The sequence below is a fragment of the Corvus hawaiiensis genome, chromosome 2, assembly GCF_020740725.1.
Source record: "Corvus hawaiiensis isolate bCorHaw1 chromosome 2, bCorHaw1.pri.cur, whole genome shotgun sequence".
Taxonomy (NCBI): domain Eukaryota; kingdom Metazoa; phylum Chordata; class Aves; order Passeriformes; family Corvidae; genus Corvus; species Corvus hawaiiensis.
Window position 1 is genome coordinate 39,270,301 of NC_063214.1, and position 16,865 is coordinate 39,287,165.

The 16,865-nt window shown below is 38.3% G+C and overlaps 1 protein-coding gene across 1 annotated transcript in view; it reads left to right on the forward strand.

Annotated features, from left to right (window-relative positions):
* The window catches only part of TYR (tyrosinase), a 41,977-nt gene that overhangs the window by 2,702 nt on the left and 22,410 nt on the right, over positions 1–16,865 (forward strand). Inside the window, exons 2-3 of the mRNA XM_048295521.1 lie at positions 7,747–7,963; positions 15,947–16,094. Of these exons, the coding sequence (XP_048151478.1) occupies positions 7,747–7,963; positions 15,947–16,094 (365 nt within the window). The remainder of the gene's footprint in view (positions 1–7,746; positions 7,964–15,946; positions 16,095–16,865) is intronic.

Below are 16,865 nucleotides of genomic sequence, written 5' to 3' on the forward strand. Positions count from 1 at the left end.
ATCAAGATTCTTAAAATATTTCCATCCTGGTAATAACTGCTCAGAAAATTTATTAGAAGCAATTAATATATTTAAGAAACAGGTTTATAATTTTTTATTTAAAGTTAGTTCCCACTAATATATTCTTAAAATAAAGATTTTTTTAATGGAACAAGTTGGTCAAGGAGATATTTTTGTGTAACTTTAATAGGTGCAGGAATAAAAAATATGCTATATTTAAAACTCATTCAGTGTCAGTGTACATAGGTAAGAGCACCTAAGTAATTTGCTGACATTTTCCACATAATTTCTGAAAGTGCTTATCACTTGTATTCTTCAGCCACTTCTGGAAATGTTAAAATTTTATCAAAATTTCCAAAATAAGCAAAAACTTTACCTTCAAAGGGTATTATTTCCCTCTAATATCTTCTATCTATTTATGGCTCTCCCGTCTTATCTAGAGAAGGAATGAAAAAGATTGAACAGATCTGCATTTTCAGTCAGTGAGTTTGGGATAAAGATATTTTTTATTAACCTTGAATCCAAATTTAAACAACTGCTTAATAGGGAATAACAGTCAATACAGTTCCTTCAAGTAGCACAAAGTAAGAGATCACTCTAGAAAATCAAAAGGGAACAAAAATAGCCTTAGCTTGAACCGGAAAACAGCCACGGATCTGCTGCAGAATGCTCTGATTATCTAAGCTCTGTAGCTAAACAGCATGAGTACAAAAAAAAAAAGAAAAAAAAAAAAAAAAAGGAGGATCCAGAAATGTGAAGGAATTTAGGCTTTTAATGAGCATTCGAAATAAAAAGAGGGCAAGAGAAACCTTTGAGTAGCACATCAAAAATATGGTCTCCTTTTTAGAATTTTAAGTTTCTTTCCAAAGCAAAACAAAACAATACCTGCTATGTTAGGAAATGGTTTAGATTTATTTTAAAAAAGGTAAAGTGCCTACTCGCAGAACAGCATCCCTCTTCCTTTTTTTTTAATCCCAAAGAAAGGAGAAAATACTTTATTCCATTGAGGAGTTGCCATGGCAACATGGATACCCATGGATACATGCAGAAATTTTTGCTTTCACCTTACTTTTTCTTCAACATGCTACTGTTACCACTTGGCTAAGTGAATTATCCATCCACATTATTCTCATGTTTGTCATCTAAGTGACACTTCTGATTCCTGCCTCTTTTTTACCAGAAAGACTATCAGGAATCTTTACTGGATTTGTTTGTTTGCTTATCTCATGTTTTAGGGTGGGTGGGAAGGGTTTTCTCATGTTTTCAGTTACTTGTTTGTTATGATTCAAATGTTACACTCAGCATTAGGGCTGCATGAGACATACTAATGCTTTACAATTCTTGCAATTCCATGTCAACTTAACAGAAAACTGTATGGGAATTGGAGCTATTCCATGACATTTTGAGAGATTTTTTGTTGTTGTTGTTTTAGTGATCTTTTCTACAATTATTCAAGATAATGGATTTATTAAAAAAAAAAAAAACAAACTAGTTGAAAATGTCCCTGCCCATGGCAGGGGGGTTGGACTATCTGACCTTTAAAGGTCCCTTCTAACCAAAACTGTTCTATGATTCTAGATAGTAGGAGACGAAATTCTGTCTTCTACAACAGGACTAATTTCGAGAAACAGCTGAAGTCAATGGAGTTGCAAATGCATAAAAGCCTACTGCAAATAAAAGCAGAATCTTTCTGCTGGTAGTTTAGAGTCTGGGAATCCCCACAGTGTGCTAGACATAGGATGAAGAAAATAAAGCTGGAGAATGTAAGTGCTATTTCAGTTTGTTGTTGTGGTAAGCAGGAAACACCACCAACTTCAGCTCCCTCTCTTCTGTCTCTCCTAAGACTTGAGAGAAGCAATTGCATAACGTGGAGAGCTGGCTGCTCTTGGATGTGCTGGGGTAAGCCTGTTGCCAATTCTTTGTTGCAAGCATGGAAAATTTCCCTCAGTACTTCATTCCATATCACCCTGAAGAACCACTTACACAAAAGCAAAGCTACTACAAAAGAGAAACAAGTTACACAAATAGAAAATGGATAAAATGCTTCTGAACTAATAATGACTACTTTAGATCCATTACCTGAAAACATGACTTCATAAGAAATACGAATTCTGCTATTCAGACATAGTTATTTAATTCTAAGTACATTTTATCAGGGAGCTGTATTGCTGGCTGAATAGTCTGACAGCATCATTTGAAACATTATTTTGCATTTATCTTTAAAAACTGCAGGAAATTTTCAGAAATACAAACACCAGAAGCCAGTACTTCTTTATTCTTAAATCAACCAAAGACTTACATTCATCTGCTTGTGGACACCCAAAGAACTCACAAACTCAATGACTATTTTTTTTTTTGCAACTTAATAAGCTGTGATGCCAGGTACAGGCTGGTACATTAAAAAGCAAGAGCCCAAATGCAGGAGGTAAATATAAAGAAATAGTTTGTGAACTCTATTCTCTAATGATATGCCTACATGGATTATAAATTTGAAACATTTCCTGTTAGGAAGAGGTATTTCTTCACATGCCACCTCATGACCACAGCAGGAGGATATCAGGATCTGTGCACAGCAGAAGCAGCCACTTGGGTACCCTCAGCCTCTATGTCCCTGTGATTTGCTGCCCATGGGGTCATGTGTGGGTGACAGTGGAGCTGGGTCCCTGGATGCTTGGCTGTCCACCAGTGTATAGCCATGCTTGCTCAGGAGTCATGGAAATAAAAGATAAAGAACATACACATTCAGAGGTGTATAAATCAATAGCTAGATTAATTTCATTAAAACTGGGGTTTGTTAATAATTCACCAGCAGAAGAAGCCTACCATCTCTCTCTCTAGAGAGAGGTGTCTGAGTGATTTCACAGTAGACATGGAGACAGCAGCAGTGATGGTACAGCTTGGAGACAGCCAGGCAGCAGGCAATCACGGCCTGTCAGACCAGAAGGTGTTAGCGAATACTTCATCAGTACTTGTTAATAGAGTTTTCTACTCTGGCCCAGCACCATTTTGAGGTGCTTAATTGGGTGTAGGTTACCCCCCAAATTCTGGACTGCCTCCAAGCAAAAAGGTGAAACTCAGCCAGCTTTTACTGAAGGCTGAGAAAATACCTTGAAGGTTCCTGGTTAGTTCCAGTGCTGTCAGTCCATGTTGGTCTCATCTCCTTTTAGCTGAGTTTCACAGTTTCCTCAGTTTATGTATGTTCCATAAGGGGAAGAAAGACAATTAAGGACCTTACCCTTTTAGAAGACGTTAGAATTTCTTCAAAGCTTTGCTTTCCATATTTTCTTTTCTTTCAGTCCTCTGCCTGTTTAACTTTTCCATTCCTGCCAATATTCAGCAGTACATGAAGAACCAGATATAAATATACATAATCTCTTAAAACCCTTTAGGTCTGCTACAGATACAGCACCTTTCAAAGTTCCTCCTATAAAAACAAGGTCCCAAATTACAGCTTGTATCTGGGGATTTCCTTGCATTTTCCCAGTTTGGTGAGTAAATATCTTCTGGATTCCACTTAATTAGGATTAAATTATGCCAGGCCCTAATGCAGCCAAAAAAAGAGTAAAAATTAAACCTCTTTATAGCTGCCAAATGTTTTAAACCCAGTGTAAGACCTGTGCTTTAATGACATTCCCAAGCAAGGTTGTGAGAGTAAGTGGAGAAAGACAGAGAAAGACAATGAATCATTGCAAAATCTCTTTTGGCTCCATAACAGGACCCAAGGCTCCAAATCAGGAGTTCAGACTTCATGTAGGACAAGGCAAGGTGAGGGGAGGTGTCAAGGAAGGCCATGAAGTCACATCACATCTCTGTGGCTGGCACACATCAGCAAGTTAAGTGGTTGCTCTGACTGTAGTCTGAAGTGGTTCTTTCAGACTATATAATCTGCAGCTCAACACTATGAAAATATGCTGGTAGAGCTTCTGGAGGGGGGCAGATCCCTGCTCAGGGGGCTCAGAAGACAAGCAGAGGAAGGAACCAGTTCTAAAGGACACAGAGGTGTGGATTAGCCCTTTGAGTGGCTCTACTGCCCCAACAAACTGAGGAACTTCGGATCACTTTGTAAGTGAGCACCTATTTCAATACCACAGAGAATCCTCTTTTCCCAAGCATTCAGGTATATATTACCAGTGTTGAATGCCCTTATGAGCACAGATCTAATAGGCGAAAGTAACCCCAAGAAATCTGTCACAAAATTCCCCAAAGCTTTGAATTTAGAGACAGCAGGCAAAAGACTGAACATTGTTGAAGTGTTCTGTAATGCAGTTCCCTTTATTTTGTCACAGGGCCTGGTCTGTGCATGCAGTTGCAAAGTAAAAGACAAAAGACTTTCCCATTTGCCAAAGGTGTGAGACAGCCTCTACAGTCTGTTTTCTAAGAAACATTCCGAAGAGCTCTGTTCAAGATCTCAGCTGCAGTGCACAGAGGGATATTTTTTGCTGGGTGCTACAAGGTCCAGAGGCAGTGCTGCATATTCTGGACTGCCATCTACTGGCATTTGCTCAGCTCACTATTTACATAATCCTTTCCTCAGAGTATCTTCCGAACAGTTTCCCTGGAACTGAGGAATTCACACAGGCAGGTGCAGCTGGAATTTGAGGATTTGTCCAGGATGAATTGAGAAATTTGCTCAGGACTGTGCTAAAAGGGGAAAAAAATCATGCTTTAAACCAACATCTTTATAGTAAAAAGATTCCTGCTGAAGGAAAAGAAGGCAATGATGTGACCCATTTTATGTATCCTTTATGCAGATTACATCCAGAAAGAACCATTTGACTGATCTATGTTCTATTATCACTTACACATCACATGACAGTTAAAACAACAAATTATCGTTTCAGGATAGATGCTTAATTAATATCACCTAGGTTAAATCTTTCTGGAAAAGCATCCTGCTTAATTTTATGACCAAGCCTTAATTTTTAGTTCAGAAAAAGAAAAAGCAAAAGGTTACAGACAAGCATTTTTATTCCTGGCACTTATGTTGGCATTTCTTGACCATGATTTACCAAATGCCTTGTGGCATCTGGCTTCTGTTTAGGATGAATTTAGTTAGTCAGACAGTTAACAAAGGCTACACTGAAACATAAATGGAAAAAAAAAATAGCGCTCTGATTTATAACCCTCATGACATTAACAATTACATTAAATCCCCCTGAAATAGATAAACAGAACAAAGGGGGAAAGTTTCTTTGTTTAGAAATATATTTGATCTCATGCTTGAAGATTCCCTATCTGAATATCTGAAAACTGCATCTTGGACAGAGCATGCAATTCCTCTTTAAGACACAATAGGGATATATCCCCAGGGCAGTGGGGAAAGGACAAAAGATAGGAGATGGCAGGATGAAGAACCCAGGAGATATGAACCTAGATAAAGTCCATAGGAGAGAGAAAGAAAATCCACACATAGGTAGTTTCTGAGCCAAGTGACAACTGAGAAACAGGTTGAGCATCACCAGCCAAGAAACATTTGCCTTCATCACTAATGTACTTCTTAGGGACACAGAATGGTGCATCTTTATGAACAAAGAAATTACTAGAGCTTCTCCTGAATTGTCCATGTTCCTCCTAATGAGAATCAACTCTGTCAATAATACAAACCAAACATAAAAACAACACTGTAGCTATGGCTTGTGTTTATAACTTTGGGCCTCTCCCTGTCGCTACCTCTCCTTTCTTGGTGGAAGTTCTTAGAAAAGACTCCTTAGAGGCACATTCCTGACCTGAGTCCCTCTTAGAGGTACAATCCTAACCCACTTGGTGAGCTTTTGGGGAAATGTGCTCATGCAACTCTCTGCTGGAAAACTACCTATAGCCTCCAAGAGCACCTCAGTAGTTTTAACAGACACGCACAGATTGCAGCTAACAGAGCAGTGTCTAAGGATAAAGTTCTCTGGTAAGCTTTCTTATATACCCCCAAAAAGATGAGAATAATTTGTTCATGATATTCATATTCATAGAAAATTTATCATTGAAGAACTCCAGATGCTTAAGGACTCTATGTTTTATCACCAGCTTCATCAAACATCATCTGTGAATTTGTTGTCAAATCACTTACAAAAGGATTCATCTGATCTCCTTCCACTCGTTCAAAAGTTAGTTCAGCAGCACATCAACTTGCCTTTGGCTTTGTCTTTAGTTAGTTCAGAAGCACATCTGAGCCTCCAGGGTGTGATTCATCCCACCCTAATGCAGAAGCAGAGCATTAAGTTGAACGCTCTTAATTTTGCTTCCCTTGCTAACTGCAGTCCAGAGACAGTTTCTGCATTGATTTTTTTACTCATTTTATTTCATTGACTTAGTCAATGGAGAGAGTTAGGCACCCCCAGAGGTAAGTACATCTCACCTACCAGACATCTGGTTTGGGAGAGCTGAATCACACTCAGGAGATGCCTCTCTCCCCTGACTGCAGAGGTCATCCTAAAGTGTTGATTCAATCTCACCATTTGTACTTGGCTAGTATAAGTGAAATTAATTTCCCACCCACTTCCTTCATCAACAGAGAATCACATGTTCTTCCATCTCATTCAAAGCAGAGATTACTGCTTTCACTCACCTCCTTGTTCATTGTTTTTCTCCATGAAATAGAAATATACCTTCAGGATAAAAGAAGTTGAGCTTTCAATGTTAGGTGTTTTCTCCCCCACGATGTCTCACTCACTAATGAGACCTACTCTTTTTCCATACAAATTTCTCATTACCCCATTGATTACTTGCTAACTGCAGAGTCCTGTGTTTTAAAGGGGTCTCGGGTGGTTTGGAGTTTTACTTGTTTAGGTGTTTTTTTCAGGAGGAAAGAAAAACAATAGACAGTGACTTTGATTCAGAGCCTCAGCCTTACCTGCTAGGGATACAAAACAACTTCTGGGAATTTTGAGCAGCTGTTGTTCTGTTTCATTATCATAGGCCCACCACTGAACTGCCTTGCTCTTCCAGGAGTCTCAAATTGGACTGGCAGCTTCTACAGATCAACTGACAAATAATGACTTGTTATGTCATTGCAATTGGACTTTGTCTATGAACCCAGAAAATTTATATAAATGATGCTGGATTCTGGAAGTATTTTACATCTGTATCCAGCTCTCTGTTTAAGATCCTTTCCCAATATCCATCCCTATGGTATTTCAGTTGGTCATACATGTTCATCTCTGCAATATTTCTAGGAAGTACAGCAACAACTTTTTCCATTTCACACATGTAGCATCATTGAGACATAGAGAAAGTAAGTGCCCATTTACCCTGACAAAGCATACAGAGATATTTTCATAATAACTTTTTATTTCATATTTCAAGTCAACAATTGCCACTCTTACTGTGTGGGGTAAAAAAATACGTGATTATGGCTTTATTCAGTAGCCTTCTGCAGCCAAAAAGCCTCCCTTTAGCAACGTCAGCAGCAGATTTAACTCTGTGTCCTGCTGCATTGGTGGGTAACACTGAATTTAGCCTCAGTGAGTTTTCAAGAGCATGAATGAGATTTGATGCCTTAGCCCACATGAGTAGTTTCAGATACAGATAAGTGTATTACTTCAGAATATGCACTGTATTAGAGGACTGTTTTCAATGAAATAACCATCTTTTATTAAAATCATACACATAAAATGTAAAAAATCATATGTACTCTTGAAACAAACTTATTACACAGTACATTTTCTTTGCTCTTAAAAAAATTATTCGAAGTACTTCTTTTGGCTCTTTTGTTTTTGTAATTGCAATTCCTCTAATAGAAAGTGTTTTATGCAGGTAATTTGCACTCAGTCTGAAGAGTACAACAGCCAACAGGCTTTATGCAGTGCCACGAGCGAGGGGCCTATTAGGCGAAATCCTGGGAACAACGACAAATCAAGAACCCCAAGACTCCCATCCTCAGCTGATGTTGAGTTTTGCCTTTCACTGACTCAGTATGAATCTGGACCCATGGATAAAATGGCCAATTACAGTTTCCGAAACACTTTGGAAGGTAACATGCTTTATTCTGTTATGCCATTTCCATCTGTAAATTGTTTCTCTCTGGGGTTAGAGTCTTCAAACCGTGGGAAGATTGAGTTGATTTAATGAAGACTAACTAAAAAAGAAAGAAAAAGTTATGCTTTCACCTGGAACTGCAGCAGACAGAAAGAACCACATTAAAGGCATTTGATAACAAACTAGAAACTATAGACAAGATCAGACCCTAAGTCCGTCTGTTAGGAGATACTGTCTCCTGCTTCAGTCAGCACCAGGCACTGCAAAGTAAATACAGCACAGCAGAAAAGCTGAACATCCAATAATCTGCTTGTGCACAACCATACGTAACCATGTAGCCATGGGGGGGCACATGTTGGCCCTGGAATTCACTGTCTTCCAGGGACCAGGCTGGATAACAAGGGTGAAAGACAATGCTGCCAGCTGGCATGTTATGTCTACATCATTCCACTGTGAACTCCACAGCAGACTTTTTCCCAAAGTCCAAGGAACATGGATTGAGCTATCCCTCAAAAATGGCACTTAGTATAATTTCCAAAAGAATTTCGATGTTTTATCTTAATTATCTAGCTATTTAACCTGTTTTGAATTTTCCTAATTGGCTAGTAAACATAAGTTCTTTACTAAAAGAAATTCTTAATATCTGTCTACTAAACTCTTTTGAATCTTGCAAAATTGCTAATGAGCAAGGATAACATATTGTACATTTATCAATAAATATATTTCTACAATATCATATATCAGCTGAATCAAATGTGATCTACTTTTCATGTCCATGATCTTTTGGTTTGCAAGGAACTGTGTAAGGGCACAACAGCACAAGATAGGAGTACGAGTGAGGATAAGAGAGGAGTCATAAAGATGATCAGAGGGATGGAGCAACTCTTTTATGAAGACAGGCTGAGAGAGCTAGGGTTGTTCAGCCTGCAGAAGAGACGGCTTTGGGGGAATTTTAATGGGGCCTCCAAGTATGTTAAGAGGGCTTATAAAAAGAAGGGAGATATATTTTTTTTATATGGGCAGATGGTGAGAAGACGAGGGCCAGTGGTTTTAAACTCAAAGAGTGAAGGTTTAGATCAGATATTAGGAAGAAATTCTTTACACAGAGGATGGTGAGGAACTGGCACAGGTTGCCTGGAGAAGCTGTGGCTGCCCCATCCCTGAAAGTGTTCAAGACCAGGTTGGTTTGGGCCCTGAGCAACTTGATCTAGTGAGTGGCATCCCTTCCCATGGCAAGGGGGTTGGAACAAGATGAGCTTTGAGGTCACTTCCAACCTTAACCATTCTATGATTCTAAGATAGTAAAGTTTTAGTATGTTCAGTATTAGTCTTAATGCAGTGTAGAACGCCATAAAGCTTCCTTGGGAAAAGTGGACCAGTTTCTTTGTAAAAATCATCAGAAATTCAGAATTTGTCTCTTGCAGACTAGAAAGAATCCAGACAATAAGTGTCTGCATCTCTGAACATTTCTGTCCTTGAAAACAGAAACTACATGAAGTATTGAAAAGAAAAAGGTGATATAACTGAGTAGAGCTTTGCCTACATTTTACTCCATAAAGTGTGTGAATGGATGCAAAGGGTGGAGTGGAAGTAGTAGAGAAAAAGGAATTGAAGTAAACAAGTCATGAATTACTGAGGGTCTACCATCATGCTACTGGTCTTGGAAACAAAAGCAAAAGCATGGTCTGTGGTAGCATTTTATTTTGTTTTTTAACTTGAATCATTTCAACACAACTTTATACCACAGAACCACAAACATTTCTGCCAACCAACTTATTTAGTTAACAAGATACTGAACTGCAATGTGAAATGAAGAATTCATGGCTAATGTTGAAAAAGATGGTGGAAAGTTTTAAAAGAAATTTTACTGCAAAAAAAAAAAACTTATAGTGTATTAACTCCTTTCTTAAAAGTGGCTAGTTTAGTTTTTTGTGTAAAAATGCCAAGCTTAAATTGACGACTTGCATTTACTTTGTCTGTGCCTGCCTACTTCTTCTTGACTGTGTTCTTACAAATCTGTTAACACTTTGTAGTTCCCAACATTTTGTTCTTTTTCTAAGCAAAACATTGTTCAATCCTGCTTTGCTTATTTGCACAATTTTGTGCCAATACACCTAAGATAAAATTCTAATTCCTTTTAGATCCCAAGGAAATCCAAAGTAAGTGCATTGACCTTATTGGAGTTACTCTAGGTTTACGAAAGGTGATCAGAACTAAGCCAGGGACTGTAACTGAGCAGTTCCTGATTTACACCACTGTGAGATTTATGCCTCAGTTTCAGTTCTATAATGGAAAATACCTGTGATCACATAGAAGATCCCCTTGTGGGCAAAACTTTATGCTTTTTCATTCTTCAGTGCACTGGAACAAAGGCTAAAACTTTTATCCTTCAAAGGGGCAAATATCATCATCTCTATGAGCAGATGACAACAAGGCAGGCTGAAATTTCTGTTTGATTAACATAAAAGGGCTGCTGCAGAGACAGGAATTATGTCACTGAAGAATTTATGTCACAACAGCCATAAACAGCAAAGGTCAATATTGTTCAATAAAACCTCCCCAAGGGGCTGAGCACATGAGTTGCCCTCTCTGTGACAGACAAGCTTCTGCTATGAATGAAAAACAACAGGTTAAAAGCAGTTTACACTTTGCCCCTGGGAGCAATTATTTTAAATAGGATTTGTTGATTCGTGGTCCTAACCGAGGAACACTGTTGACTTCATTGGAAGCTTCATGGATTGAAGAGAACAGAAAATCAACCTAGTTTAAAAGCATCAGGAAAGATCAGAAATGGATTAGCTGACTTCAAATTAAGTAGTTTAACTTCTTTGTTCAGTCCAGTTTTGGTGTGTAATACCTTGAATGCTACTTCCTAACAATAAGAGATGGATGAAAAATTTAGACTTTCTTTTTTCTTTATGAGCAGATTCCACAGTTGAAATTACTTTATTCACAGCAACTTCGAATGAAAATCAGGTCCTTTTAAGTTTTGCACAAAGTGACAGAAGAACATTTAAAAAATTCTAAAACCCTGTATTACTTTCATTATTCATGAATTAACTCATGAAAAATGGTATCAAGCCAAGCCATGTCATAGCATTCCATTGTCTGTCACAATTATGTATTGTTACTGCTATTCTGTCATGAAATAATGGAATTAAATATCAAACATTTCAAAATGTAATTTCATTTCAATAGGACATTTTCTTTTTTTTTTCCTGAAATGAGAAATTTTCATCTGGAAAACTTTTCTCCATGTTTTCACAGCAATCCATAAATCTATAGAAAAAATGATCTCTAAAAATGAAGTTAGCCAACAGAAAACTTCTAATTGAAAAAGTTTCAGCCTACAGCCAACATTCCTCATCCAGCTTGAACCTCCACCTCTAGATAAATTTATGCTGTACACTGAGAAAATGTTGTCAAATTGCAAAGAGCCATTTCTAGAGAACTAGAAGGACTATTCAGCACAGATCACATTGAAACTCTACAAGAGAAATTTTAAGAAAAAAAAAGTAGATGATGACATGGTCTAAATTAGATAATCACAAACTTTCATTTACTCTAGTCACATAGGTCAAATTCTATGGATTTTGCAGCTACTTCACTCTAGAGGGATTACAGTAATAACACTGTCTGAGAAAGGATATAAGATTTAACCCTGAAAAATTTCTTATGAATTTGCCAATGGCATAAATACTCCACAAATATAAGCTAGAAGAACATCCCTAACTTCAAAGAGCTTTAAGAATATGGCCTTAAAATTCTTATATTCCTCCTGTTTTAAAGTAGATGCATCTATCTGACCTGAACTTCTCTAAAATGTGAAAACTTTATTAAAGAAAAAAATTATACCCCAGGAGAATGGGACTAAGTTGGGCTCAAATAGAGAATCATAGAATCATTTAGACTGGAAAAGACCTTTAAGATCATTGAGTCCAACCATAAACCCAACACCATCATGTCCATCACTAAACCATATAATCATAAAATCATTAAGATTAGAAAAGACCTCTAAGATCTCCAAGTCCAAATACTAACCTGCCATTTTCACAATTAGATCATATTTCCAGGTGCCATATCCACATGTTTTGTAAACACTTCCAGGGATGGTGTCTCTACCACTTACCTGGAGAGCCCGTTCCAATGCCCAACCACCATTTTCATGAAGAAATTTTTCCTTAAATCTCCTCTAAACTTCCCCTGTGGCAACTTAAGGTAATTTCCTCTTCCGTTGCTTGTTTCCCGTGAGAAGAGCCTGACCCCCATCTTGCTGCAGCCTCATTTCAGGCAGCTGTAGAGTGAGAAGATCCCCCCTAAGACTCCTTTTCTCCAGACTAAATAACCCCAGCTCCCTCAGCCACTCCTCACCAGACTTGTGCTCCAGACCCTTCCCCAGATCTCTCTGCAGAGAGGGGTCCAAAACTGAACACAGGATTCGAGGTGCAGCCCCACCAGTGCTGAGTACAGGGGGACAGTCACTGCCCTGGTCCTGCTGGCCACACTAGTGCTGATACAGGCCAGGATGCCATTGGCCTTCTTGGCCCCCTGGGCACACGCTGGATCATGTTCAGCTGCTGTGGAGCAACAGATCTTTTTCTATTAGGCAGCTTTCCAGCCACTCCCCCAAACCTGTAGCACTCATGTTGTGAACCACCACTTCACCGGGTTGAACCTCATACAGTTTTCCTCAGACCATCAATCTGGCCTGTCCAGATCTCTCTGCAGAGCCTTCTTCCAGTCCAGAGAGGGGCAACAGAGACAGTGAAGGGTCTGGAGCACAAGTCTTAGGAGGAGCAGCTGAGGCAGTTGGGTTTGTTTAGCCTGAGGAAAAGGAGGCTCATGGGAGACTCAATCACTATCTGAAATGAGACTGTATCCAGGTGGGGTTGGTCTCTTCCCCCTAGCAACTAGCAGCAGGATGAGGGGACATAGCTGCAAACTGTACCAGGAGAGGTTTAGGTTGGACATTAGGAGGAACTTTACTGCCAGAACAGTGAGTGAAATCAGTTCACAGAAGGACTGATGAGCTAAAGGTAGTGCAGAGGAGAGGAAGGCACAGCATGGGGCAAGGCAGCTGGAGGAAGAAGAGTTCCCCCGTGTAGAGACAGAAAACTCTTATTTCAGCTCACTTTTATCTTTAGTCTCACATCTGCTTTAGAGGTGATTTTACTGCAGCTACCTCAACAAAGTTTCCTGTACTCCAAAAAAAGGGTGAAGTTTTCACATATCCTTTTTGGGTGACTCCACTCTAGTGTGTCATCCTGCATAGCTGATTGTACTGAAGTCTTTCTAAAAGTCTGAGACAAAAGAATAAGACCCAAGCTAATAAGATACAGTGACATCACATCGTTATTCCTGCTAACTTAAAAATTTATATGGAGTTTTCATAACAAGCAATCAGGTATTAGAACTTCTCATGTGCAGGGTTAAACATGACATCACGTTTGACATTGACTGGATGCACCCCAATTATCTGAGCCAGAGGGTGGGGTTGCTAAAGTTGTTCCAGTACAGAGATTTTGATGATTAAGATAAATTGCTCATGTGCAGATGTTCCATGAAAAGCTGTCCAGAGCCAAAATGTGTATTCTGTGTATTTTTATGAATGATTAGGTCAACTGTTTGCAATGCATTAAAAAATGTAAGAAGCACCTGAAGTCTGATATCAAACACCTATCTGTCTACCCAGACCCTGCAAAAGTTTCTCTTCCCTTAAACATACTTACAATGCAGTGGAATATATGTGGAAGAATTGCTTCAGAATGATACACATATATGTGATATCCAGTTAATATTCACGGAAATGTTGTAGTATTGCTAAACTGACTGATCCAAATAACCACATGCTGTGGCCAGCAGCAAGAAAGACAAAATTGTTGCCATTGCTTTCTGTGAATTCTGGACAATGTACATCATTCCTTATAAGTAATATTTTACTCTGCTTTTCTACTCAATTTGATAGCTAGGAAACATAGCATTCACCATCATGCAGATTTCTGTGGGCCCGATTTTCCCTTTGAGAACTTCTATCCTTTGCTGTTTATATCACCAAGCAGACTCTTGCAGAATCCTGGTCCACATCTGATGTACTTAAAATCTCTAGGTGTTAATGTGTTCCTCTGTGTTCCCTAAAGCCAGATTAACTTTACCTTAAAGACTTACAATTTTCATAGTAAGCCAACTCTACCTTCTCCAGATGTCCTAATTATGTTTTCAACTCTGATTTCCCCTGAATTTCTCAAAAGCTATGTCATACTATTAGACTCAGAAAGATGGAGAGTTATCATGGTATTTTGGTTTCTATGTGCTACAGTTATGATCTGATTCTTATCATAAATACCAGTGGGTTTATGCCAGATGTTCTCTCTTTTTTTGAAGAGGTTGACTGACAAGACAAAGCCCAGTGAGGGAATTTAGAGTAGCAAAGCAATGCAATCATTTCACACAGAAGATCAGAGTCCCTGTTGGGTCTAAAACTCAGATTTCCAAGTTCAGAGGACGACCCAACTCATGTGTGACTCAGAGAGGAGAAAATCCAGAGCAAAAGAGCTGGTACTGTGGACTTGAATTCCATGTTACACATTAGGGTTTTGACAGGGAAGGTTTTTTTTCAGATTGTCTGTAGCTCAGTTCCCTGAACTGAACACCCTCTGATAGTTGGCACATTTTAGATTTTCTACAAAAGGAATCCATCTTGCAAAGTCAGAAATTGCCCTGTGGTGTGAGTCACAGTGTCAAATAGAAGGACTGTTAAGAGATACACTTCAAAAGTATATTGCTGATTCTCATTCAAATGCTGGTTCTTGGTCCAAATAGGTAAATAAAGTGTTCAAAGTCCGTTAGGAATTTCCCATAGACAAAAGCTAATGTCTTAATTTTCTCCACCTTGCAGGTCTGATAAACTGCAACAATATTGGGAAAACTCTGAGGATTAACCCAATGACCATATTGTTCACAGCCCATTTTATTCGATAATTACATTGTGACAATGTTTTAATGTGCCTCCACTATGCTTCCTCATCCTACAGCTAACAGAAATTGTGAGAAGAAGACATCTTCAGGAACAAAATAAAAGAGACAGATCAGAGAAGTTTTGTGGCATGGGTTAAATATCAGAGCTAGCATCAGGTTCAGAATAGAACTGGGAGGACAACATAGGTTTCTCCTTCTATTCTCTGGGAAAATCCCACAGAAGGATCAGATGGTTGAGTTGGCTTTTACTAGGAGTCCTTACAAGTAGGTTGGAAGCACAGCTGATGGGATGCTGAGTAGGGCTATAACATCAGAGCTAACTATAGACAGGCTACCAAGATAAAAACTAACACAGAAGCTCATCTTCCAGTATTTCCTGTCTGGGAGCTGGTCTGTGTAAGCTCTTCCTAAAACCCATCTTTGAAGTGTCCTCCAAAATAACAGCAGCCCACACACTTCCATCCTGCAAGTCTGACTGTAAAAGATTATTGATTACTCACCAAATCCTTCTGGAGAGATTATAGCTTGTATTGTGTTGGCTCCTATCAATAAAAGAATGTGTTCTATAGAGAAAAACATTAATAAATGACTGAGTGTATGATGAGATAAAATAGGAACCTGTAAGTATAGGGATTAAAAATAAAGTGAATTAGTTTTCTCAACATAAATAAATGTTCACATGTAAATGTCTCTAGGGATTATCTGGCGTTTTACCAGCCAGACAAAAAGGACAAAGAAATTTTAAAAATATAAAGCAATTAAGCAGTACATTTGCTGACATGCTGCATTAGCTACATGGCAGGAGTTTTAATTTAGCTTATTCTAATTTCATCTTTGCTATGCCTTTGAAATATATTAGCACTCCTTTACAAGTTTTCCTAAACTCTTGTCTAAAAAGCTGAATGTAAATGAAGGGAAAGGAAGTACTTTGATCTTCACTGTTGCTGGAAAAAGAATTATACACATTGTCATATCAGCGTATGATTTTCTCTTGAGTCTACAGGCTTTGCTGATCCACAGACTGCGATATCAAACCCATCCCAAAGCAGTTTGCATAATGCACTTCACATCTACATGAATGGCTCCATGTCCCAAGTACAAGGCTCTGCAAATGATCCTATCTTTGTACTACACCACGCATTTGTTGACAGGTAAGTTTAATTTTCCTTAGGAAAGCTAATTCATTATGTGAGTTTTTTTTTTTTTTTTACAGTGGGCTTTTCACCTGTGTTTCAAAGAGTGCAAATATGTTACATGTCTTTACATGCACAACATTTTCAGACATGTAGAAATGAGCTCTGCTGTAATTTGAAAGCATCTCCTAACCAATCTCTATGTTCACTGGATTAAACATAATTTGATGAGTTGACAAATGCACTCAGCTTTTATAAAAAAGGTAAAAATAGTTCTTCAATGATGTCATAATGATTAATATATATGAATGTGTATGTCAGGAAGTTTGGATCAAAAGTGTGTGACTCATTTTAACACAACTATAATCATTTGGAGCAATTCCTTTACATTCTAAATGCCAGGGCTCTTTTAATTTCTATTCCATAAAGAAAATCCAAGCCTGCTATTCATAAATAAAGAAGAAAAAAATCTGTATTTAAGTGTGACAAACAAAATTGTGACTGTTTCTTGATGAAAGAGAAGAGTACAGCTGTGCAGAATGAAAGGAGAGCATACAGAAGAATATCATGTTTATTAATAAGAAAGGGTAGGAGAGCAGTTTTGCAAGAAACTGGTGAAATTGCTACATTAAGGGCAGCATTCCAAGATTTAATCTCTGTGTCACTATAGTACATGTGAATGGCTACAACCAACTTACTCTGGACTGCATTGACACCAAACTGTGATGACTAAAAAGCGATTAAAAAAAAATCTAAGGAAAGAACTGTAAAAGCCACATGAACACTCTT